The 23,210-nt window shown below is 45.6% G+C and overlaps 2 protein-coding genes across 4 annotated transcripts in view; both read left to right on the forward strand.

Moving 5' to 3' along the window:
* BCLAF3 (BCLAF1 and THRAP3 family member 3) overlaps positions 1–18,341 on the forward strand; it is a 39,157-nt gene extending 20,816 nt beyond the window's left edge. For 2 of the 3 annotated variants that reach the window (XM_071553422.1, XM_071553606.1), the window contains 2 exons: positions 11,486–11,641; positions 13,293–13,458. In XM_071553422.1, the coding sequence (XP_071409523.1) occupies positions 11,486–11,641; positions 13,293–13,322 (186 nt within the window). In that variant the 3' untranslated portion in view covers positions 13,323–13,458. Of the gene's footprint in view, positions 1–11,485; positions 11,642–13,292; positions 13,459–15,343 lie in introns of those variants that run through there. The other variant, XM_071553514.1, reaches the window with a different exon arrangement.
* Positions 18,342–19,240: 899 nt separating this feature from the next.
* SH3KBP1 (SH3 domain containing kinase binding protein 1) overlaps positions 19,241–23,210 on the forward strand; it is a 227,750-nt gene continuing 223,780 nt past the window's right edge. The window contains exon 1 of the mRNA XM_071553835.1: positions 19,241–19,720. Within this exon, the coding sequence (XP_071409936.1) occupies positions 19,717–19,720 (4 nt within the window). The 5' untranslated portion in view covers positions 19,241–19,716. The remainder of the gene's footprint in view (positions 19,721–23,210) is intronic.

A 23,210-nucleotide genomic window follows, 5' to 3' on the forward strand; every position in this document is an offset into this window, starting at 1 on the left:
GCAGAAACTGGACATTTTGCTCCTTTTTCAGCTAACAGTGGCATGCTCTGCATGGATCCAGTTAGAGCTGTTTGTGTGAGAAAAGTATTAATCAAATCTGGAACAACTTACACTAATTTTCTACCTTAAAATTACCCCTACTTTTTTAAGAGATGTGTTCTTAAGAGTAAAGTAATACACAGAATAGGTAATAATCTTTCCTGTTTTGTAGCTAATGAAGTAAGAGTTCAGTGGCTAAGTAGCTGTAATTTTTGGATGAAACACTGAAAGGAGGGGGAGTGTAGGTGTAGGTTGTGTGGGTTTTTTGGTTTGTTTTTTTTTTTCCTTCTCCCTCTCTCTCCTCTCACCCTCCCCAGATAAATAAAAGAACTGTTGGATAAAAAAGCTCTTGGGCTCTCCCATTTAGGTGTGCTTTGCCAGTCAATCTTAGATAGCTAAGCTAACACTAACAAAAAATGCTATCTTTATTCTGCTGGACAAAAGTCTTTTTCCAAGCTGAAGTTAACAAGTTTAAAGTGTCAGCCTGTTCTAACATGTGAGGACAACACAGCATCTTGCTCAGTGTCCCCTCTGTACCGTCAGTCTCCAGGGGATGGAGGTGTCTTTAACACTGGCTGCCAGGTCTGAGGCAGTGTTGGTAGGGGATGCTCCCTTCATTTGCATCAGCTTGCAGTTCTCCTGGAGTTTGGACAAGCATGGAGCTGTCCATGTCAGTTGTTACTTCACATATGTATGAATATTACATTATCCAATAATCTGTCCCATGTTGCTTTATTATTTGTAGGGAAACCAGCATATGCACTTGTATTGCACTTTGCATATGTGTGTAGCACTTTTATCATTGCCATGGAAACAGCCATGCTGATTTCACTTAATTTAATCAACTCTTTTTTTTACATTCAATTTCCTCCTGTCTAAGGGGGCTTTTACTTCCCATGCTGTTGGTGAAAGGAGGGTGATTGACTGTGTTCTGCCCTCGGAACTTTCTTGGCTGATTATTTAAGGAAACAACCACATAGAGAGAACCCTGTTCTCTGCCACCCCAGCGCCACCCCCCTCCCAAAAATACCACATCCCACACATTTTTTTGTGATATATATAATGGGGGCATTTAAACTTAGTAAGCAAAAAGTGGGGATTACTTAGGTTATTTTTAAAAACATACAGTCTTGCTGTACGTTGAACTTTTTGGTAAAAGCTAAACACTGCTGTTCTGAGACATCTTATAAAGGATCTGGAGAAGGCTCATAAAATTTAAAAGATCTTTTTTGTAATGGCACTTTGCAATGCATCACTAAGCCAGTCTTTAAGTGAGTACATGTACAGTGATCTTTATACTGCATTCGCTGCTTAAACACAGGTCAGTGGATTAATGTCTGTGGTGGGTTCACTCCTGCTACAGCAGCGAAGCACCACACACCTGCTGCCCATTGTCCCTTGGCTCCCTTCCTCTCCCAGCAGGATGGGAGGGAGAATATGGAGAGCAAAAGTGAGACAGCTCATGGGTTTAGATGAAGACAGTATAACAAATGAAGAAAAGAGGGGAAAAGAAAGTGATGGAAAGGCAGTCATTCACCATTTCTTTTAAGGTGACTGATACCCAGCTGGTCCCCAAGCAATGGCTACCTGCTCCAAAACCCCCTTTCCTCAGTTTCTCCTGCTGAGCAGGAGATCATATGGCATGTGACATCCCTGTGGGTGGCTTGGGCCAGCTGTTCTGGCTGTGTCCCCTCCCAGCTCCTTGCGTGCTCCAGTGTACTTGCTGAGGAGCAGAGTAGAGGAAGAAGAGAAAGTGTTGGTGCTGTGCAGGTGCTGCTGGGCAATAACCAAAACACTGGTGTATTACCAGTGCAATTTTAGTCGCAAACACCAACACAGCACCCTGCAGGCCACTTTGAAGCAGATTAAGTCCATCCCAGACAGACTCAGTGCAGTGGTAGGTATTTGTTCATACAGCCTTACTGTTGAGCTTGAGGCCATTGGTTCATAGGGATTCTTGTTAGCCTTATTTATAAAACAGTCTTAATGTAAAACTAAATGACATTTTAGCAGATTTTTTCTTACTTTTAGACTAGTAGTTAATGATGTTTCCCACACACTTTAGATTACCTCATTTTGCTCTAAGCTGTGTGACTGAGGGGTGGTCCTGTGGTGTAAAGGAGAGCACTCTGGACTCTGAATCTCAAGGTCCTGAGTTCCAGTCTCAGTGGGACCATCCCCAGGCAGTTCAATGTCTCCCTGCCATCCCATCCCGTCACATCTCGGATGCTCAGCAGGGTCAGCCCTGGTTAGTACCGGGTGCTGTGACAGTCCCGAGGACTTCCCTGTCACTGTCCAAGCTCGCTCGGCCATGGCAGATGGACCTCAGGACTTAAACGGTGGGGCCAGTTCTGTGCATGCTGTGCCTCACCTAAAAAATCCACTGCACAGGCTGGAAGGGCACACCCACGAAGGAAGAGCCCTGCCCAAATCTGCGTGCGCCAAGTCTGGCCATACACACATAGATGTGTGATTGAGGTGTGTATATGCCAAATATATCATCTGTTAACTTTGTCCACAGCAAATTCCGTTCTGCATTAAAAATACTGCTATTCCCCCTACTCCCCACTTATAGAACATGTAGTTACTTGAGTTGAAACTTCTAAGCTGTCTGTAATACCACTTGCAATACCTTGCACCTTTTTCCCATCTCTTACTTGTTCTGCTCCTTTGCTTGTTGTCTGTCTTGGTTTGAGATAAGCAACTGCCAACCCCCCCAAGCACAGAGAGAAAAGCCTCCCTCCTAACACCAGGGAAAGAGAGGAAAAGAGAGGGGAAAGAAAAAAACCCACTTCAAACCGCGTTTGTACTAAAAGTACATATAATTTTACAGAAAGGAAGAGACAATTAGAAGAGAGTACAAATATACACTCTCACAAGTGTGCAATAACAAATTCCCCACTTCTTAACGAACACACAAATTCTACTGTCCTAACTACACATTACTTAAGAAAAGACTTATTCCCCAGGGAGACAAACTCAAGCAGAAAGGAGAGACCCAGAACAACACATTTAACTTTCCTGAGATACCCTGTGAGCCAGTGGTGGGCCTGGTCCTCTCCATCCCCCCTGGGACAGCATCGTGCGTCCTCCCAAGAGGAGGGCTGAGAAGCGACTGCCTTAACCACTCCCACACTGGTTCCTACTTCCCTGGAGATGATGTCATAATGTGGTATGGAATACAAAATTACTGGCTAGAAGAGGTCAGCTGTTAGCTCAGCCCAGCTCAAGTCAGCTGACAGCTTCGGCCTAGTCCAGACTTCAGAACTGTGCTGGTTTGAAGGTGAACCAGCAGGGGAAATGAACTCACCACGAGAGAGATTATAAGTCAGAGCTAAAATTTAATAATAATATTACAATAACAACACTGATACACAAGGGAAATTGCTTTCAACTCACAATACCCCAGCAGTATAACCCAGTGTCCTGGGGCACAAACCCAAGGGGGTTTGTTTGCCCTTGTGCTGAGACCCCTGTGGCTCCCCCAAGTCCAGAGCAAAAGGAAAAGAAAAACCTGTTGGTGCAGGCGAGGGCTGTGGTCTGGGCGAGAGCGGTGATCTCCTGCTGTCGAGGTCCTGCTGCTGCTCTGGATCCGACGAGAAGGTCCTGAGGTCTTCTTACCCACCACTTATGTACCCTCAGGGAGCACTCAGTCCCTCCCCCTGGGCGGGGACTCACACAATGGGTGATTAACTCTGGGAGCCAGGGGTTGTTGAGCTGTTGATGGCCCATTAGCAGCTCCGCCCCCCTCAGGCTGGGTGTGAAGTGATAATGGCTCCCTGGGCAGCTGCTGCTAATGGCCCACTGTCCTTGGGGAATGAATAGAGGGGGTGGAATACACAGGTTTGATCACCACCACACAGGGTTAGCTGGTCCCTCCAGCTGAACTAGGACATTATCCACCCCTTATTCCACTCCATCTAGTCATTCCCAAATTAACCCCCTTTTTACCTATACATATATATACACATGTATACAATGAAACATTACAAACTCTTCTCGCTCAAAATTAGGTCCCCTTGTGGTACACAACGTGTTTCTCCATCTTTTTGCATTACCCACCAAGTGCAACCAGGTCCTTGAGCAAAGACAATCCCTCGGGTGGGTTTGCCTTTGTTTGAGGTGGGACTAACCCAAACAGTCTTTCCTAACATACCTCTCATATGGACCACAGGGACTTTATCTCCATCTACAGTATTCAAGAGTTCTGATTGGGCAGGGCCAGCTCGATTGATGGAGCCCCGGGTGTTGACCAACCAGGTGGCCTTTGCCAAATGCAGCTCCCAGTGTTTGAAAGTTCCCCCACCCAACGCCTTCAAGGTTGTTTTCAGCAGTCCATTACATCGCTCAACTTTCCCGGCAGCTGGAGCATGGTAGGGGATATGATACACCCACTCAATGCCGTGCTCTCTGGCCCAGGTGTCTATGAGGCTGTTCTTGAAGTGGGTGCCGTTGTCAGACTCTATTCTTTCTGGTGTGCCGTGTCTCCACAGGACTTGTTTCTCAAGGCCCAGGATGGTATTCCGGGCAGTGGCGTGAGATACGGGGTATGTCTCCAGCCATCCAGTGGTTGCCTCTACCATGGTCAGCACGTAGCGCTTGCCTTGGCGTGTTTGGGGAAGTGTGATGTAGTCAACTTGCCAGGCTTCCCCATACCTGTATTTCGACCACCGTCCACCATACCATAGAGGCTTCACCCGCTTGGCCTGCTTGATGGCAGCACATGTGTCACAGTCATGGATAACCTGTGAGACACTGTCCATAGTTAGATCCACCCCTCGGTCACGAGCCCATCTGTATGTTGCATCTCTGCCTTGATGACCAGAGGCATCATGGGCCCATCGGGCTAGAAACAATTCACCTTTATGCTGCCAATCCAGATCCACCTGAGAGACTTCAATCCTGGCAGCTCGATCCACCTGCTTGTTGTTACGATGCTCCTCATTAGCCCGGCTCTTGGGTACATGAGCATCTACGTGACGGACCTTCACACTCAGCTTCTCTACCCGGGCAGCGATGTCCTGCCACATCTCAGCCGCCCAGATGGGTTTCCCTTTGCGCTGCCAGCCGGCCTTTCTCCAGCGCTCCAGCCATCCCCACAGAGCATTGGCCACCATCCACGAGTCAGTGTAAAGGTAGAGTCTTGGCCACTTCTCTCGTTCGGCGATATCCAAAGCCAGCTGAACAGCTTTCAGCTCTGCGACCTGACTTGATCCACCTTGTCCTTCAGTCGCTTCTGCAACTCGACGTGTAGGACTCCATACAGCTGCTTTCCATTTCCGGCTTGTCCCTACAATGCGGCAGGAGCCATCTGTGAAGAGAGCATATCGCTTCTCCTCTTCTGGTAGCTGGTTATATGGTGGGGCCTCCTCAGCTCGTGTCACCTGCTCCTCTTCTTCTTCAGAGGACAATCCGAAACTCTCACCTTCCAGCCAGTTGGTGATGATTTCCAAAATCCCAGGGCGATTAGGATTCCCTATCCGGGTTCGCTGTGTGATCAGAGCGATCCACTTACTCCATGTGGCATCAGTGGCGTGATGGGTAGAAGGAGCTTTTCCTTTGAACATCCAGCCCAACGCTGGTAGTCGGGGTGCCAGGATGAGCTGTGCCTCAGTGCCAATCACTTCTGAGGCAGCTCGAACTCCTTCATACGCTGCCAGGATCTCTTTCTCAGTTGGGGTGTAGCTGGCCTCAGATCCTTTGTATCCCCGGCTCCAGAATCCCAGCGGTCGTCCTCGAGTCTCCCCAGGTACTTTCTGCCAGAGGCTCCAGGATGGGCCATTCTCCCCGGCTGCAGTGTAGAGCACATTCTTCACATCCTGTCCTGTCCTGACTGGCCCAAGGGCTACTGCATGGGTAATCTCCTGTTTAATCTGCTCAAAGGCTTGTTGTTGTTCAGGGCCCCACTGGAAATCATTTTTCTTCCGTGTCACAAGGTAGAGAGGGCTTACAATCTGACTGTACTCAGGGATATGCATCCTCCAAAAGCCCACGGCACCTAGGAAAGCCTGAGTTTCCTTCTTGCTGGTCGGTGGGGACATAGCTGCTATTTTGTTGATCACCTCTGTTGGAATCTGACGACGCCCGTCTTGCCATTTCACTCCTAGGAACTGAATTTCCTGAGCAGGTCCCTTGACCTTACTTCGTTTAATGGCAAAACCAGCTCTTAGGAGAATCTGGATTATCTTCTTTCCTTTCTCATAAACCTCCCCTGCTGTGTTCCCCCATACAATGATGTCATCGATGTACTGTAGATGTTCTGGAGCCTCACCCTTTTCCAATGCAGTCTGGATCAGTCCATGGCAAATGGTGGGACTGTGTTTCCACCCCTGGGGCAGTCGATTCCAGGTGTACTGCACCCCCTTCCAGGTGAAAGCAAACTGCGGCCTGCACTCTGCTGCCAACGGAATGGAGAAAAAGGCATTGGCAATGTCGATGGTGGCATACCACTTGGCTGCCTTGGACTCCAGCTCATACTGAAGCTCCAGCATGTCCGGCACAGCGGCACTCAGGGGGGGTGTGACCTCATTGAGACCACGGTAATCCACCGTCAGCCTCCACTCTCCACTGGACTTTCGTACTGGCCATATGGGGCTATTAAAGGGTGAGTGAGTCTTGCTGACCACCCCTTGGCTCTCCAGCTCACGAATCATCTTGTGTATGGGGGTCACAGAGTCTCGGTCAGTGCGGTATTGCCGACGGTGCACTGTGGCTGTGGCCAGCGGTACCAATTGTTCTTCAACTTTCAGCAATCCTACAGCAGAAGGGTCCTCTGAGAGGCCAGGCAAGGTGCTCAGCTGTCTGATTTCCTCTGTCTCCACAGCAGCTATGCCAAAGGCCCAACGCAGTCCCTTTGGGTCTTTGAAATATCCATTCCTTAGGTAGTCTATGCCAAGGATACATGGGGCTTCTGGACCAGTCACAATGGGGTGTCTATGCCATTCCTTGCCAGTCAAGCTGACTTCAGCTTCCAGTACAGTCAGCTGTTGGGATCCCCCTGTTACCCCAGAAATAGAGATGGATTCTGCCCCGACGTATCCTGATGGCATCAACGTGCATTGTGCGCCAGTGTCCACTAAAGCTTTGTATTTCTGTGGGTCTGATGAGCCAGGCCACCGAATCCACACAGTCCAATAAACCCGATTGTCCCTCTCCTCTACCTGGCTAGAGGCAGGGCCCCCCTAGTTCTGGTCATGGTATTCACTGCACTCTCCCTGTGAATATGACCGGGAGGTTCCTTCAAGAGGATCGGGCATAACATCATCATTCCTATACTGTCTGGAGCCTTGCCCACGAGAGACCGGAGCAGCCTTCAACCTTGAAGAATTGCCTGTGTTAGTTGTGCCTCTTTGCAATTCACGTACCCGAGCTGCTAAGGAAGAGGTGGGTTTCCCATCCCACTTCCTCATATCTTCTCCATGCTCATGGAGGTAAAACCACAGATTGCCGCGTGGAGTGTACCCTTTCTCCTTAGCTGGGAGACGCCTGCTTCTGATGGCGGAGACTCTTGTTTGTTCTGGAGAGATATGGAAGAGTCCTTCCTTAATCTTCTCTTCCAGTTCAGCCAGTTTTGTTTCCACAGCTGAGACATGGGCTCGTAATGGAGCAGTGACAGTGTCTTCATAAATCCTGAGTTTGCTGACCAGTGCACCCACCTTGTCTTCTCCCTCTCTCCACTGCAATGTTGCAAGGTAGCGAGAATACATTTCTGGCCCAAGTCGTGCAAATTTTAACCACATCTGGGATGTGCACTGGACACCATCTGGACTTTTAGGGAATCTCTCATCCTCTGAAAAGATTATCTCCAGTACGGCTAATTCCCTTAAGCACCGGATACCTTGTTCCATCGTGTTCCACTGTCCTTGCTGTACGTGGAGGTCCTCCTTACAAAGATATCTCTCCCTCACGCTTGACAACAGTCGCCGCCAGAGGCTGAGAGTTTCCTGTCTCTTTCCAATGCCCTGATCAATGACAACATCTCGAGACAGGGATCCCAGCTACCTTGCCTCACTCCCATCTAGAATTGTATCATTGGCTGCAGCATCCCAGATTCGAAGTAGCCAGGTCAAGATGGACTCATTTGCCTGTCGTGTGAACTCTCTCCGGAGCTCACGCAGCTCTCCCAGGGATAGGGACCGGGTGATTATTTCTGGCTCCATTTCTTCTGCTTGAGATGAAGGTCCTGACTCTTCCTCGTCATGCACTATACGAACTGATTTGGTCTTTGATTTTCTTTTCTGGACAGGGGCAACTGCTATTGGTTTCTGTTGTCCTTCTGGCTCCTCCATGGTTTGCGTGGACATGGTGCTGGTTGATGTATCTCTCTTCCTCTCTGGCTCAGTCATGGTCTGGGTGGACATGGCGCTAGTTGATGTATCTCTCTTCCTCTCTGGCTCAGTCATGGTCTGGGTGGACATGGCGCTAGTTGATGTATCTCTCTTCCTCTCTGGCTCAGTCATGGTCTGGGTGGACATGGCGCTAGTTGATGTATCTCTCTTCCTCTCTAGCTCAGTCATGGTCTGGGTGGACATGGTGCTGGTGGGTTTGCTCCTTTTCTCCTCCTCCTGATGATGCTGTACCACACCAAGCAGTGTGCGGTAGGCAGTGGCCAGGGCCCAGCAGGTTGCTGTGAGCTGCACATCTCTGGGACTACCAGAGCATCTTCCTTTCACATAGCTTAGCATTTTGGCAGGGTCCTGCAGTTGTTCCGGGGTGAATTTCCAGATCATTTGAGGAGAGAAGGTCTCCAAATACTGGCCCATATCTTCCCACTTCCCGTGCCACTCAACATCATCCGCTCCCAGGGCAGGCCTCCAGCAAGTCTCCTTAGAGAGCCCAGTTCTGACCCTAAACATGGTGTATACAGTACAGAGGAGACAAGGCAACACTAACAGCAGGATTATGCTGTCCCTAACATCAAAAGGAAGCTCAATATTTTCAATGATTGTTGTAGCAGAGGTGAAAAGGTGGAAGTAACCATCTCCGCCTGTTTTCCCCACAGTCTGGGTGCTATTTTTAATGAGACCCCAGAGGTAACAACCCAAACCAGGACAGGCAGACCAGACTGAATATACATTCACAATGAAATTCATTGCTTCTGATGTTATGACAACATAAACATAGTATATTAATAAAGCAATTTTGATCCTTCTCCCTGGTATTAAAGAGAGCATCAAAACAGGCACATGGTTCCCCATGTGTCGAAATATGAACAGGCCCAGATACACCATCCACATGAATACATCAAGCAACATGGTAGTCAGGGAGTTTCTGTACCCAAATACACAAAATGAAATTGTAGTTCTGACTTCTCTCTCGTGCCCCACGTTGGGCGCCAAAAGATGTGCTGGTTTGAAGGTGAACCAGCAGGGGAAATGAACTCACCATGAGAGAGATTATAAGTCAGAGCTAAAATTTAATAATAATATTACAATAACAACACTGATACACAAGGGAAATTGCTTTCAACTCACAATACCCCAGCAGTATAACCCAGTGTCCTGGGGCACAAACCCAAGGGGGTTTGTTTGCCCTTGTGCTGAGACCCCTGTGGCTCCCCCAAGTCCAGAGCAAAAGGAAAAGAAAAACCTGTTGGTGCAGGCGAGGGCTGTGGTCTGGGCGAGAGCGGTGATCTCCTGCTGTCGAGGTCCTGCTGCTGCTCTGGATCCGACGAGAAGGTCCTGAGGTCTTCTTACCCACCACTTATGTACCCTCAGGGAGCACTCAGTCCCTCCCCCTGGGCGGGGACTCACACAATGGGTGATTAACTCTGGGAGCCAGGGGTTGTTGAGCTGTTGATGGCCCATTAGCAGCTCCGCCCCCCTCAGGCTGGGTGTGAAGTGATAATGGCTCCCTGGGCAGCTGCTGCTAATGGCCCATTGTCCTTGGGGAATGAATAGAGGGGGTGGAATACACAGGTTTGATCACCACCACACAGGGTTAGCTGGTCCCTCCAGCTGAACTAGGACAAGAACCCAAATTTAGGCCCACCTGGGTGAACCCATAACATTGTCATACAGGTGCAGTGGCGACCACCAAGGCCCCTTTCTAGCCCTTGAAGTCAAAGGGAACCATAGCAGCTGTGGGGGAAACAGGAACTTTTAGTCTTAGATGTGTTCAGAGCATTAATCCAGCATTAAATTTGCCCTTCAGTTTTCCCTCTGGTAGGCATATACCCACTTAGTACAGCCAAGTGCACGTAAATTTTTTGATCCTGAACTCTGATACTCTTCAGGAAAGGCCTTGGCATTTAATAACCTTCTGCAAGTGTCCTCCATCAGAGTAAGCCTGGGGGAATGATGGGGCAGCTTCTCAGTTATGTCCTACAAAGTAGATGGGTGAAATGACTTGGGAAATAATTAAACCTCTGCATTTGCATAAAGAAACCTCTGTCCTGTACAGTCATTTCTTAGCTGTTCACCCACCACAGTGGAAAAACTGGTACTGAAGTTACTGCAACCTCAGAGCATGTGGTTTTGTTTTTTTTTTAAGTGATCCTTACTCTGTCAAAAGGAGACCAGTTTCACTAAAGTAATTGTCATGTTCAAGAAGGGCTATTTCTGTGATACATTTCATGTTCTCCTGCCCTTCAGGGGTGTTTGTAAAAGACAAGAATTTATATGATCAGGTTTGCTCTGTTTTTAGCTGAAAAACCATTGTTTAAATTTGGAGGGGGTGGAAAAACTAAAAGATGAAAGTATAAATGAATGCTTTATGTCAGGACATTGTTGGAAAACTCCCAGTGGCAGTAGTGCAAAGCTGTAAGAAATTGACAGTTTTTCTTACTCCAAAGATTTTTACGACCTATTTTGTTGAATGTCTGAGTCCTTAGTAATAAAAATCTTTTTCTAAGTTTAACTGCTGTGGTCAGTGTTGATCTTTCTATATTCTCTCTGTGTATTTATAATGCCATTCACCTTTAAATCTTTCGGTATCTCTGTGGCCTCCACTGTTAGTCCCACACTAGGTTAGTTTACAGCATTCCAGTCTGAAGGTATCAAAAGGCATAGAGCAATGCATGTCTGTTCAGACTGTAAGACCTTAAACAATAGGAAAACACATAAATGCTGACTTCTGTTAGTGTGACTCTTTAGACTCAACACATGTACCTAGGCAAGCTTGACATCACTGAATTTGTTAGTTGTTCTGAAGAGGTGTCTTAAGGTTTTTTTGTTGAGGTGGTGTGCCTTTCATTAAAGATGGAAAAAAAAAGTTAAAATGCTGTACAATAATTTCAGATGTTTTAAAGAGCAGTACAGCAGCTCTTCAAGCCACATGGTAGCTGATGGTCTGAGGAACAGTAAAGGCAGAGGGTGTGCACATGCAAGGATGCTCTTCTGTCACTGGGTACTGTTGGTTTGACGTGTGTATAACTGCAAATATGAACTTGTGAGTTTTGGTGCCCTCATTATGCGCATTTTTTTTCTCCCATCCCCCACCATTACAGAGCAACTTTGCAGATGGCCGTTTGCAGCCCCATTACAGGTCGGGCTTAGTACAGAAGGGTTTATATATCCAGGCGAAGTACCAGCGGTTACGTTCTGTTGGTGCAAGGGGATTTACTACTAACAAATTCAGAGATGGATTTTTGAGGAAAGAAAAGGTAAGTTGCGTTAATTTATTTTCCACTAAGCCATTTATAAAATACACATATTCATAAGATCCATTTCAATTTTTAAATTCCTGTGGAATAACTTGGGTGGGTTTTTCTGGAATATTGGCTCTTTGTACTTTACAGGCAAACTTGATTGTCCACTCCCGTTTCCTCCATGTTTATTCTATGGAAACTTGCTGAAGCTGGCTTTGGGTAACTGCAAATCAGAGGTGGCCTCTGAAGTTCTGTGGTTGCCTCAGTTGCAGTATTCTTTCCTTGAGCTCAGTTGATCTCTCTTCCTACTGACAGACAAGACAGTGGCCCTCTGTGAAAAAAATTGTCCTCTTAGGCTGTGGCTTTAAGTCAAACTGAAGGGTATTAATAACTTTTTATAAATCTGTGTTCTTCCCCTCTTTGTTATGTTACCTTAAATTAATCATGTGCTTTAAATCACACACTGGGGTGCTGCTCTGAATAAAACATCCTACCCTATATAATGTCTGTGTAAAATGGTTTGATAAACCTAAGCTGAAATAGGCATATCTGTTGTACAATGTTTTGGTTTGTGGTGTGTATGGGACAACAATAATCTTGAACTGCAGCCATATAAAATGTTACAGCTTTTGTGAGGATTGGTAGTTAAAACATTCTAAATTCCTTTTTAGAATTGATCAAATATGATCAAAGTAGTATAAAGTTACTCATGACATCAGAGAGTTGGATTAGATGACCCACACAGCCCCTTGCAGTTCTGTGTTCCCATGCGAATTCTTGTTTTGTAATTCCGTGTCCATCCAGTTACAAGTTAATACACTTGCATAAGTAAGCATTTGTAGCTGGATTAGAGTTCAGCTCTTGGAGCACCAGAAGCACCTTAGAGCACAGGTTCTTACAGCTGTTCTCAAAAAAGCTCAAGTTTACAGCCCAGTAGGGGCAGAAAAAGTGCCCCCAAGCCCTTAAACAAACACACACAATAGAAAACCAAGCACCTGGGACAAGGTAAATGGCTCACTTGTTACTGAAGCAAATACCTCTTATATGTGCTCTGAGAAGTTTTATCTCTGAAGGCTAAATTGAATTGGAATTAGTGGAAAATGGATGGAGAATTTTTTTTCCCTCAAAATCATTACCTTGTAAAATGGGTATGGGAGTGTTACAATTTTATTGTAGTGAGCTTTTCCCAATAATTTCCAGTGTTCTTCTATCTGGCTAGTAGATATTATGATTTGAATCAGAGAATCATAACGAGTTCTGAATTTTGATTTTTTTTCTTTTTTAGGTCTGATGAGTTTGAGTATGTTTTAGTTAAAGTAAAATAAATCCTGAAGAATAAATACGACAACCATTTTCTTAACAGCATAATGGTTGCTGGTTGGCTAATGCTTAAAAACAAAAACCCTTCCTCAAATTCTAGCATTTTGCTTCTTGTAACTATTAAACTAGTTGAGATTTGTTAAACTGGCCTGAACATCTTTATTTCACTTCATTTGAAATAATAATGCATATGCATCCTTTACAGTACAGTCTTTACAACTGTGCAGTTTCAATCCATAATTGAAAGGATCTTGCATGTTACATACTACAATACAATACTTATGAAAGTTGGGTGGGTTTTTCTGCTGTTACAACTTGACAGTAATTGTGTTCTTTCTCTGTGTAGGGAAGTCTAAATATTGCAACAGAAACCTGAACTGAACTGCAATCCTGAAGTTGAAATAGATAACACAGCAAAGGGAGCATCTGTTTGGTTTTTGACAACTTTGTCAAGACTTAAAATAAGATAAAGGAACTAATGCTGTAACTTTCTTGATTAAAAAATAACTTTATTTTGAATGCTGCAGAACTTTTTTACAGTTTTAATAATTGCTTTTAACGTACACCATTCAACTGAAACATCGTAGTGTGTACCTGTAGTTCCTTTTGCATACCAGTCTCAAGTAAGGAAGTCATTGAAGGGAGTCTTATTTATTTAATACTTTTTCTCTAAGCATGTTGTTACAGGTGAAACTTCAGTTGTCATACCCAGAGGTTTATATGTTGGAAGTTTATTGCTTATGTAACAATAAAAAGGAAAAAAAAGTGCCTGAATTGTTTGGTAATAGCACATTAGCTCAGGATTTTCCAAGTAATGACCTTTTAGGTTGTGCAATAGATTTTACACCTCTGTTCAGTCACTTCCATAAAACAGTATTTTGTATTACTTTAGTTTAATAATAAACTTGGGTTTCTGATATGTACATTTGTAAATTGTTAGAATGTTGGGACAACTTTCAGCATTTGATTAAAATGAATGGTAATGAGGAGGTTTGTAAAGTATTGTAGCAGTAGCTTATAACTGCACTGAAAGCATGCTTGGGTTTGTTAAAGGATTAGTTGGTCTGTATTCAGAATTATTCTGTCTCATTACATTTTGGTGTATGAGATTCTTGACTGAGCCACATTTCTCTATTCTTTTTTTGTCACAAATGATTTGGTGACTTCCTGGATTCTGAAATTGGGGCCTGAAGTATCTAATTACAAGAAAAAAAAATCTTGCAAGTTTTTAAAAGCATGTCTTCTAGCAAACTGTTCATAACTGAAGCTGCTTTAAATGCAGATGGCTTGTAACTTGGTTCAAGATGCCAGTGATTTCTCTGAAGTTTACCCCACTGCAATATTGTTGGGCTGTGTGGGAAACTCCAATAGCCAGTCCTGTTTCATAAGCAGCTGTAAACAATATTGTGTTTATTTCCTGTTTGTAGCCTTTGCCTTAATGCATAATCTATGGTAGGGTTGAGTGTAGGTGTTACAGGTTTGCTTGGACATTTCGCTGACGGTGAATTAAAGATGTGTAGCACGTAGTTTTAAGGGATGTTCTTTTTTAAGAAGGAAGTTGTTCACAATATACATAAAACATGCAGGCTAATGTATTTCCATAATTTGCAAGATGTGTTAGCCATACAGAGTGCAGTCTAGTTAGTCTCTGTTATGGCTAAGAGATCAGAATTCAAATAATGGGTTAGAGGTATGTTCAGAGAAAACTTGTTTTTTGGGTGGAAAGTCAGGATGTGATTTCTGCATGCTTTTTTGTAATGTTTTTTTTCCCCACAATGCCTTCAGTAGACAGTCTATTTGGAAATGTAGTTATGGCTCAGAACAGCTAAAATAGTGTCACTGAAGATCTTCAGTTCATGGGGTGCACTGCTTAGTGTTCATAGGGATTAAGGCAGGAAGTGTGCAACATTCATTCATGTTGTGGTTGTTCAACAATAACAGATGGTTTGTTTCTAAAACACAGGTTTTCAGTTTAAATAACAATCATTAATGATTTAACTAGTTTTTCAGTAGGTTTGACATGCACACACAAAATAGGAAGTGAAAGGAAAGAAATTCCCTGGCCAAACAGAGGCAGACAAGTTTCTGCAGATAAGAAAGTGGGGTTTTGGTTATACTGTCAGTGGTGAATCTGGAATCACCCTGTGTAAATTTACTGGGAGATGGAAATAAGGCATTGAAACAGCAGGTTGAGTCAATCCAAAGCCAATGTGGAGTAACTGCAGCTCTGATCAGCCTGCTGGCAGGGGAGCACTGCACATGCCCCACAGATGGGGGCAGGTTTACCCTCAAGCCAACAAGCCTTTCACCCAACTTCGGAATTTGCACTGTAAAAGATGTAAGAAGTGAAACCATATAATGGACGAACTACTGAAGCTGTATTGTCTTACTCAACAGGATGCTACTGTGTCTCTAAGCTTCCTGCAGTGTTCTTACTAAAGCCTGGAAGTGAACTCCTTGTTGAGCAAATGGGAAAAGTGGATACATGAAGAAACTTCTGATATGGCAGTTTTGCTAACACTGCTTGGAAGTAATGCTGAAGTAGTCAGACTTCAGTCAGTTAATGCTGCTTTAACCAGTTTTAAATGTGTGACTGACTCCTGATTTTGTGCTTTCTTATTTTAGCTATGCATGACTAGGCATTTCTAATTTGCTTTGTACTGTAACAGTTTAGCTTTATGCTTTATTTCTACAACTGTGACCAACATATTGCAAAGAAGTTTGAGGCGGTTTTGACACGTTTGTTGACTTTAGTTTGCTTCCTGCCCTTTGTCCACCCCAAAAAGAATGTAATATGAAATGTAGTCACTCTTTCAATTGGTTAAGCTTTTATGTAAAGTGATACCATTTGCTCAAATCACATTGTTTACTTCAGTTATTTGGAATTCTGTTCTGATAAAACTTCCCTTATTTTATAAAATGCATATAGAAATATATGAATTTTATAAAAATTCATGCCTTAGGTGCTGGAAGCATCTACTCTGATATCTGGTGTGAGACATTGCTATGTAGGTTTATCTTTCTGAATTACAAAGACTTGTGTCTGTATACCCATACCCAAAGCAGATTATTTATTTATTTTAGCACAGAAAATTCTGTTGTACTGGAATATAGTATTTGGTTGAGAGCAATGTATCAAAGTTACTTACTGGGTTTTGAAGGCACAAGAAAAGGTGTTAAGTAGAAGAAAGGTCAATTTACTTGAATAACTTTGTGCCTTTCTGTATTGTGACTGCATTGTAGAAAACACCTGTACAAAGACTTCAGTGAAATCTTGGTTATTGCATTCTTTCTGATGGGATCATGGACTGATAACAGTTCTTGTTAAAATAACTGTTTACTTTAAACAAGCTGTAAGCCTCAGTAGGAAAACAGTGACTCTTTTATTAGTAAAGTCACTGCATTTACATTGGAAGGGCAAGTTAAAAATGTGATTGTTCGAAAGAGCTTTCTAGCTTTGTTTTATACTTTGAAAATAGAAATGTGAATTACCTTTCTTTTGTTTCGCTTGAAATGGCTGTTAAATGTTCATGTCATTCTCAGTCGTTCACATGTGTGAAATTGTTTTTTTTAATTGCTGTCCAAAATGCAATGGGTTTAATATGACTAAAGTCTTCCTGTTAGGTGTCTGAAATACTAAGTTGCTTTGATGTTCGCAATTATATTGCTGATCCATTTGACCTCTGCATAAATTTGTTAGAATCCTTATCTTAAACTTTGTGATGAGTGAGTTCACAAAGGTAACAAAATTCTGGGGCTAGTAAGAAGCAACACGTTGCATGGCTTCTACAAGCCTGCCTTAACTGTAATAATTGCTCCTGTGTTCGAAATCATTTAACCTGATGGATTTAGATGGTCTTGAGACCTGGACATAACTCGGGTAACTGATAGCAGAGGTTGAGAGTAAATTCAGCTGATCAATCGCCTGTTGTGTAACAGTTTTACCTGCTGCCTTCTTCTCTAGGTCCTCAGGGGGAAATGCTGAGTTTTCTTTAAATGAACTTGGTTGCTTTAAAAACAGAACAAACCCCCAAGATTACACTTTTGTGGCATTATAAAGGGCAGAGTTCTCAAAACTTGCTTGTTATGCATTGGAAGGTCATTTTCTGCCTTGTCTTGGAAATGGATAGTTGAAGTTGCTTGGAGAAGATGATTAAAGTTCATAACAAAGAGAGACTGATTTCTCAGTATTCACTTTAGAAGACTGTAAATGGAGGGTGTTCTTTAATTTCCCTGCTTTCTGAAAGGAAGGCTTTTCCCATGCTGTGTTAGAAACATGCCTCTTGCCTTTCTTGAAGCATCTGAACAGCAGTCTACAATGTTCTTTATGGGAGAGCCCTCTAAAAGAAAGACTTCAGACTTGCATCCTAATGAATCTGAAAAGAGGATGTTCCTGCACAAAACTCTGACCCTTGACAGACTTGATTCCATTGCTGCAGAATTTGAAGATAAGGAGTTCTTCAGCCTCCTTATGAAGGAAAGAAGTAATAAAAGCCATTTCAAGATCTTTGAAAGCCTCCTTGTAACAATTGACTCCTTAATAGACCTTAAGGATAGACATGAACACTTAAGTGTGTTCTGTTTTAAGCTTTGTGAGTGTAAATTTTCAGTGTCAAGATCAGAGAAAACTTACTGTCATAACACCTGCCCCTTCCTTCTGTGCCTGATGGTTTTTGTTGGAGGGATTTTGAGTAGGTATTTAGCCACGTGGTTTAATAGCTCTGTGCTGCCTGCCACTTCAATACAGTTTTCTTCTGCTCACTGTTCATTGCTCTGAATTTTGTCAAAGCAGCCTAAAATCTCGTGTCTTTTTAATATTTCATTTTCTGTAAATAATGTAGTAGATGGGTTTCATTTTGTGACTAGCTTCTCTTATGTCTTTATTATTGAGGGGAAAAGACAGGGTGGAAACATTTGTTGTTCAAGTATGTTCTTCATGGAGTAAAAAAAAGCCTCATTGTTTTGTTTTAAGAATAGCAGGACTTTTTTACCCCCAGTTGAATGAGGGGAAGTAATGTCCACTTCTAAGGAATAGATTGTTGACGTTATTTAATGCTGTAGTTTCACACGGACTGTCTAATGTGTGTATGTGCACATGTATGCACATATGCAAACACTGTTAGAAGCCTTTAATGTAATTATTTCTAAGTGTGGATAAGAAATGACATTTTTAAACTACTGAAGCTGGAGTTTAATGCAGATGCAGTTTAAGTCTGTAGTCTTTGAGTCAACAACGGTGCTTTTGACAATGTTATCCCATATCTAAAAGCCTCCTTCATAAGTATATATAGTAAGATGTAGGTATGTTTATATGTATGTTTAACATAGTTTATATAAAATAAATGTAAATTTTGTTTCTACAGACAATAAATGTTTTCACAAAATTTTTACTTATAAATAATTCACTGAATCAGTAGTTCTTAATGTTGTCATTTTCAGGGTAAAAAATCCCCTTTATTTAAAATAAATTCTGTTGTGCAGGGAGTAGAGAAGTACAAAAATGTTACTATCCTTTATACTAGGGGCAGTTTTGTCTTCATACACAAATTAACTCCCTGAGCTTAGAATAGCCTTTTTTTTTTCCTTAACATTTTATTAATAGTAAGGATGCTGTAAAATGTTACCTGTACTCTACCTTTTATACCAGATTTTTAACCTGTGGTTCTCTGCTTCTAGTGTAGGTTTTTTCCTAAGGAAAAACCTTGCTCATCCGGCGCCTTTCTGTGCAGACATGACCCTGATCTCTGCCCAGTCACTGATCGCCCTTTCCCTCACTGTTACTGGAAAAGGGGTTTCGCATCTTCCTGCGGTGCGAACCATTACTCCTTCTCTGCGACTCTTTTCGTTTTAGTGAAACACCACCACCACCCCCCCGGCACTCTTCATCTCTTATTTGTCTGTCTGTCTTTTCCTCCCTGCTTCCTTCCTTCTCTCCACGCCGGCAAAGCCACACCTGCAAGGTGCGGGGGAAGGCTGGGGTGTGGCCGGGGCGAGGCGAGGGGCACCTGTGGCGGTGCTGGGCACAGACAGCCCCAGGGCAGGACCGCGCACGGCTCCGGGGCAGGTGCATGGCAGGAGTCCCAGGTGCCGCCCGTGCCTCTCCCCGCGCCCGCATCGGGCGCGCCCCTGCCCCGCCCTGTGCTCGGCCGCCGAGAGGGAGGGAAGGAGGACGATGAGGAGCCACCCCTTCCCCGCCGCCCCTGCGCCCGCCGGGGCCGCGGCTCCGCTCCCTCCCCCGCTCCCCGCCCTCCTTCCCCGCCGCTCCCGCGGCCCGAGGCGGCGCAGCGGCTCTGGCGCAGTCTCGCGACACTTCCCGCAGCGCGGAGCCGGAGCCGGAGCGGCTCTCCCGGCACGGCACAGCCCGGCACAGCTCAGCACAGCCCGGCACGGCAGCGCCACGGCCGCGGAGCTGCCCGCGCTCCGAGCCCGCGCCCACCGCACGCCCCGCCCGTCCCGCGGCTCGACCCTCCGGGCGCTGTGTCCCTGCGCTGCTGTGCCCGCCGGCGACGGGGACCCGGTCGGCTGCAGCAGCGGAGGGCTGAGCCCCTTCTTTCGCCCGGTTTCTGTGTATTTTCCGTCCCCGCACGCCGAGGGAGCCGCGGCGCTGACCGCAGGATGCAGCGCGGCCGCTGCGGCGGGTGCTGAGCGCGGCGGCCGCCGGAGGAGGGAGCGGATCTGTCAGCGGCCCCTCGCCCCCTTCCCTCGCCGTGGCCACCCGCCCCAAACTTTCCGCCTGTTCTCGCTGCCAGGCGAAGCCCAGATCGACATAAATGGGTGAGTTGGGGGTGGCGGTGCTGCGGGCCGGGTGGGCTGCGTGTGCCGCTGGGGTGGCGGGAGGGAGGGAGGGAGGTGGCCGCCAGCAGCCTCCGCTGCTTCGCCCCACGGCTTTTAACTTCTCCCCTCCCCCGGCCGAGGCAGTAATTGCTTTCATGTGACAGGCGAAGAGGTCGGCGTTGGTGGCGGGGCGCCGGCCGGGCGGTCCGAGCGGGGCTCACACGGGCCGGAGCCCTCCCGTGCCCCGCCGCCGTCCCGCCGAGCACGGCCCTCCGCGGGCATCGGCGCTGCCGTGGGGTCGGGCTGGGCCGGGCGGAGAGAGGAGGCACCTCCGCCCCGGGCGCGCAGGTTGCGCTCCGAGAGGCTGCGGAGGGCGCGGGGCGGCCGGGAGGGCTGTGCCTCCCTGACCCGCACCGCCCGCACACCGCCGGGGCCGCGGCGCGGGGTCGCTGGAGCCGAGGGGCGGCCGCGCTCGGCACCGCCACCCGTGAGGTGTCACCCGCGCACTTCGGGAGGAGGCTGCGCCTGGATGCCTGGAGCGGGCAGCGCCCGCCACCTGCGCGGAGCGGGAGGATGCGGGATGGATTGTCCCGCTGTGCGGGGCGAGGCAGCAGCGGTGCCGGGCGCGGGCTTGGCTGAGTGATGTGCCCCGGGGTGTCGCCGGAGCGCCGCTGCCCGCGGCTGCCTCTTCCCGGCGCGGTGCCCGGCGGAAAATGACGGATGGAAGGGAACAAAAGGAGCCGCCAGCTGTTGGGAGGCAGCCCTGGAGCACCCCCCGGTCAGCGGCTGCAGGCGGCCGTGAACGGGGCTCCGCAGCAGCGACATCTGCGTGTCCCCAGGCCGCCCGCTTCGCGCACGGCGGCGGAGATGCTGTTGGACTGTGCGCGAACCTGAGAGCAGCATCACCGAAACACTGAGTGTAATGCCTTACGTGGGAAGACATTTTACGCAGTTTTACCTGTTGTCATACGGTGACATTGGCAATGTAGTAGGAAATTAATCGTCCCTTTGTTCTTTGAGAGATTAGTTTGCAGTGCGATGCCCAACTGCTGTACCTGTATGCTACAGGGATTAAGCGCTAGCTTTCCACTATGGACTTTCAGCTAGTTCTGCCGTTCAGGCTGAAACGCGTGCACCCCTACACGACTCATTCAGCTGTATCGATCCGGGGGAACTGAACTCCGGTGCTGCTGACACTGGGCCGGCATCCCAGACAGCCGCAGTTAATTGGGGACATTGGAGGAAGGCTCTGTTAGGCTTGGTTTGCCTGCTCTCTGACACAGCTCTCAACTTCTGTCTTCTGTCACAACAGATAAGATTTTAAACATAATGCTGCATTGAAATGTAGAGTTTGGAACTGCTGAATGGGCCAAAATGTATTCAGTAGGGCATGTCACAGGAAATATTTTTTAATATTACTTTTGTTTTCTTATACTTTCCCTGCACGTTCATGTCTTACTAACTTTGTATTGCAATACAGTAAGACTTCTCATTTCTGTTTAATTTTGTAGTGTTTTTTAGATTCATGGTGAAAAAGATCAAGGAAAGCAATAAAGGACCAGTGAAACAACTTAACATTGATAGAGGTCTAGAAAGATCTTTGAATACTGTAACTTGGTGTCAAAGGCCATCTTTTTTCATTTTACCCACCCATCCCTCCTCTTGGCTGTGATCCTAAACATTGGCTTCTTTAAAGCTCATTTGGATGATGCCTTTCCTGAATCATTGTGATTAAGTCTGACTTTTCTTTGCGAAATGGGAGTGGAAGGAAGGTAGATATGGTTCATTGTTGTTCATATCTTTAAACAGTGATTTTTCAAGTTTAAAAACAAATAGAGAAATTGCACAAGAAAGTGAAGTTATGAGTAGTATTTCTAGGACATATCAAATGAAAAGTTTTATTAAAAACATTTTTAACATAGCATTATTGAAAGATGTCTTAGATGTAGAGAGAACAGGTGAATTCTTTGTGTACTACACTGTTAAGATTGTTAAAGTTTTATCTTTAAATTACGTGTGTGCCTTCCATTTTAACCATTTATATTTTCTGTATAGCACTGCAGAGTTATTAGGCCAACATGTATATGTATGTATGTTATATGTACCTTTATATTAAGATTCAGTGTGGGGACCCAAGATTTTGTCCAGCACACACCCCAAACCTTATGAGAAAAACTTTGCTTAATTGATGTTTTATGAGCTCTTCTATGACATCATAGGTAAAGTACCATAAAATTAATTAATTTACACTCAGAATGCACTTGCCAGGAGAGTTGAGTGAAATAATGGTGTTAGTTCTCTACAATGTAAAAGGGAAGATAAGGCAAAGACCTTAGAGGTAATTGTGAATACAGTGGAACGAGCTTATTCCCTCTTCTTAAATGTCTGAGAAATGAAGAGGTGGTGTTTAGTGGGGACTTGTGTATGTAGGGAGGTTGTTTGTTTGTTGTTGCTTTTGGGTTTATTTTGTTTTGTTCAGTTTTTATTTTGAGACTACTTAGACTTGCATGTGATTAGGGAATTCCTCAGGCTCATTTACAAGAGCTTGGTGTGCCCACACATCAGACTGTCCTGAAGTTGAAGGTGCAGCAAACAAAGTAGGTATGGTAGTTCCTTGGGGAAACCTGGTTTGAAATGTACTGCTTATCAAATTTAGAAAATGCAAGTCTGATTGCAGAGAGCAGCATTTACCTGCCATCATCACAAAGCAGCTGTGCAACTCCTTGTGTCATTTGAGACACACCTTCCACCTGCTGCAGTAGAAGGAAAATCCTTTCTTCTGCTGTGCACTCTTTGCTCATGTCCAAAGTACAAACAGTTCTAAGTGCATTAAATGAACCATGAGACCTATATAATAATGCTGCTATGAAGCCATCATTTTAGTGCTTAAACACTTCCTTCATCAATACTTTTTTTCATTTTGATCTTTTTTAAGGTATTGTTAAAGCTGTTCTGGTGGGAAAGGGGAAGAGAGGAAGTGTTGGTTTTGTGTGTGTGAAATCACATCGATGGCCTCTGCTGTCACCGTAGCTGGGAGCTTGGACCCGGAGACAGTCCTGTGCCCTCTGAACCAGTCAGATTACTAATGCTGGCAGACAGCTGCTGTCTGCATGGCTTTGTGTTAGTAGCTGAGAAAGGTGCTTTGCTGTTGAGTACTGCAGCTTGTTTGTGCACACCAACGGAATGTTACACCAAGAAGTAAAGTAATCAAAAGAATTCAGTCTATGTAAAAGTCTGATTGTTCTGTACCAATTGCAATCCCTTTTCCTGTTTTTCTCCTTTCTTGATTTTTCCTCACTCCCCTGCCCTCATCTTTCCCCCCCCGCTTCTCTTTACACTATTCAGAGATGTTGCTTCCTCCTCCTTCCTCTCTTATCAGAGTGCTCTGAGGACATTTCCTCTGTGTGAGGCCACGCTGACCTGCAGCAGCCAGAGCTGTGCTTGCAGCAGAACTTCTCCCTGGCCCTGTGCTGTCCCTTGGAGGGTGTTC

This window comes from Pithys albifrons, chromosome 1 (genome assembly GCF_047495875.1).
Source record: "Pithys albifrons albifrons isolate INPA30051 chromosome 1, PitAlb_v1, whole genome shotgun sequence".
Lineage (NCBI taxonomy): Eukaryota > Metazoa > Chordata > Aves > Passeriformes > Thamnophilidae > Pithys > Pithys albifrons.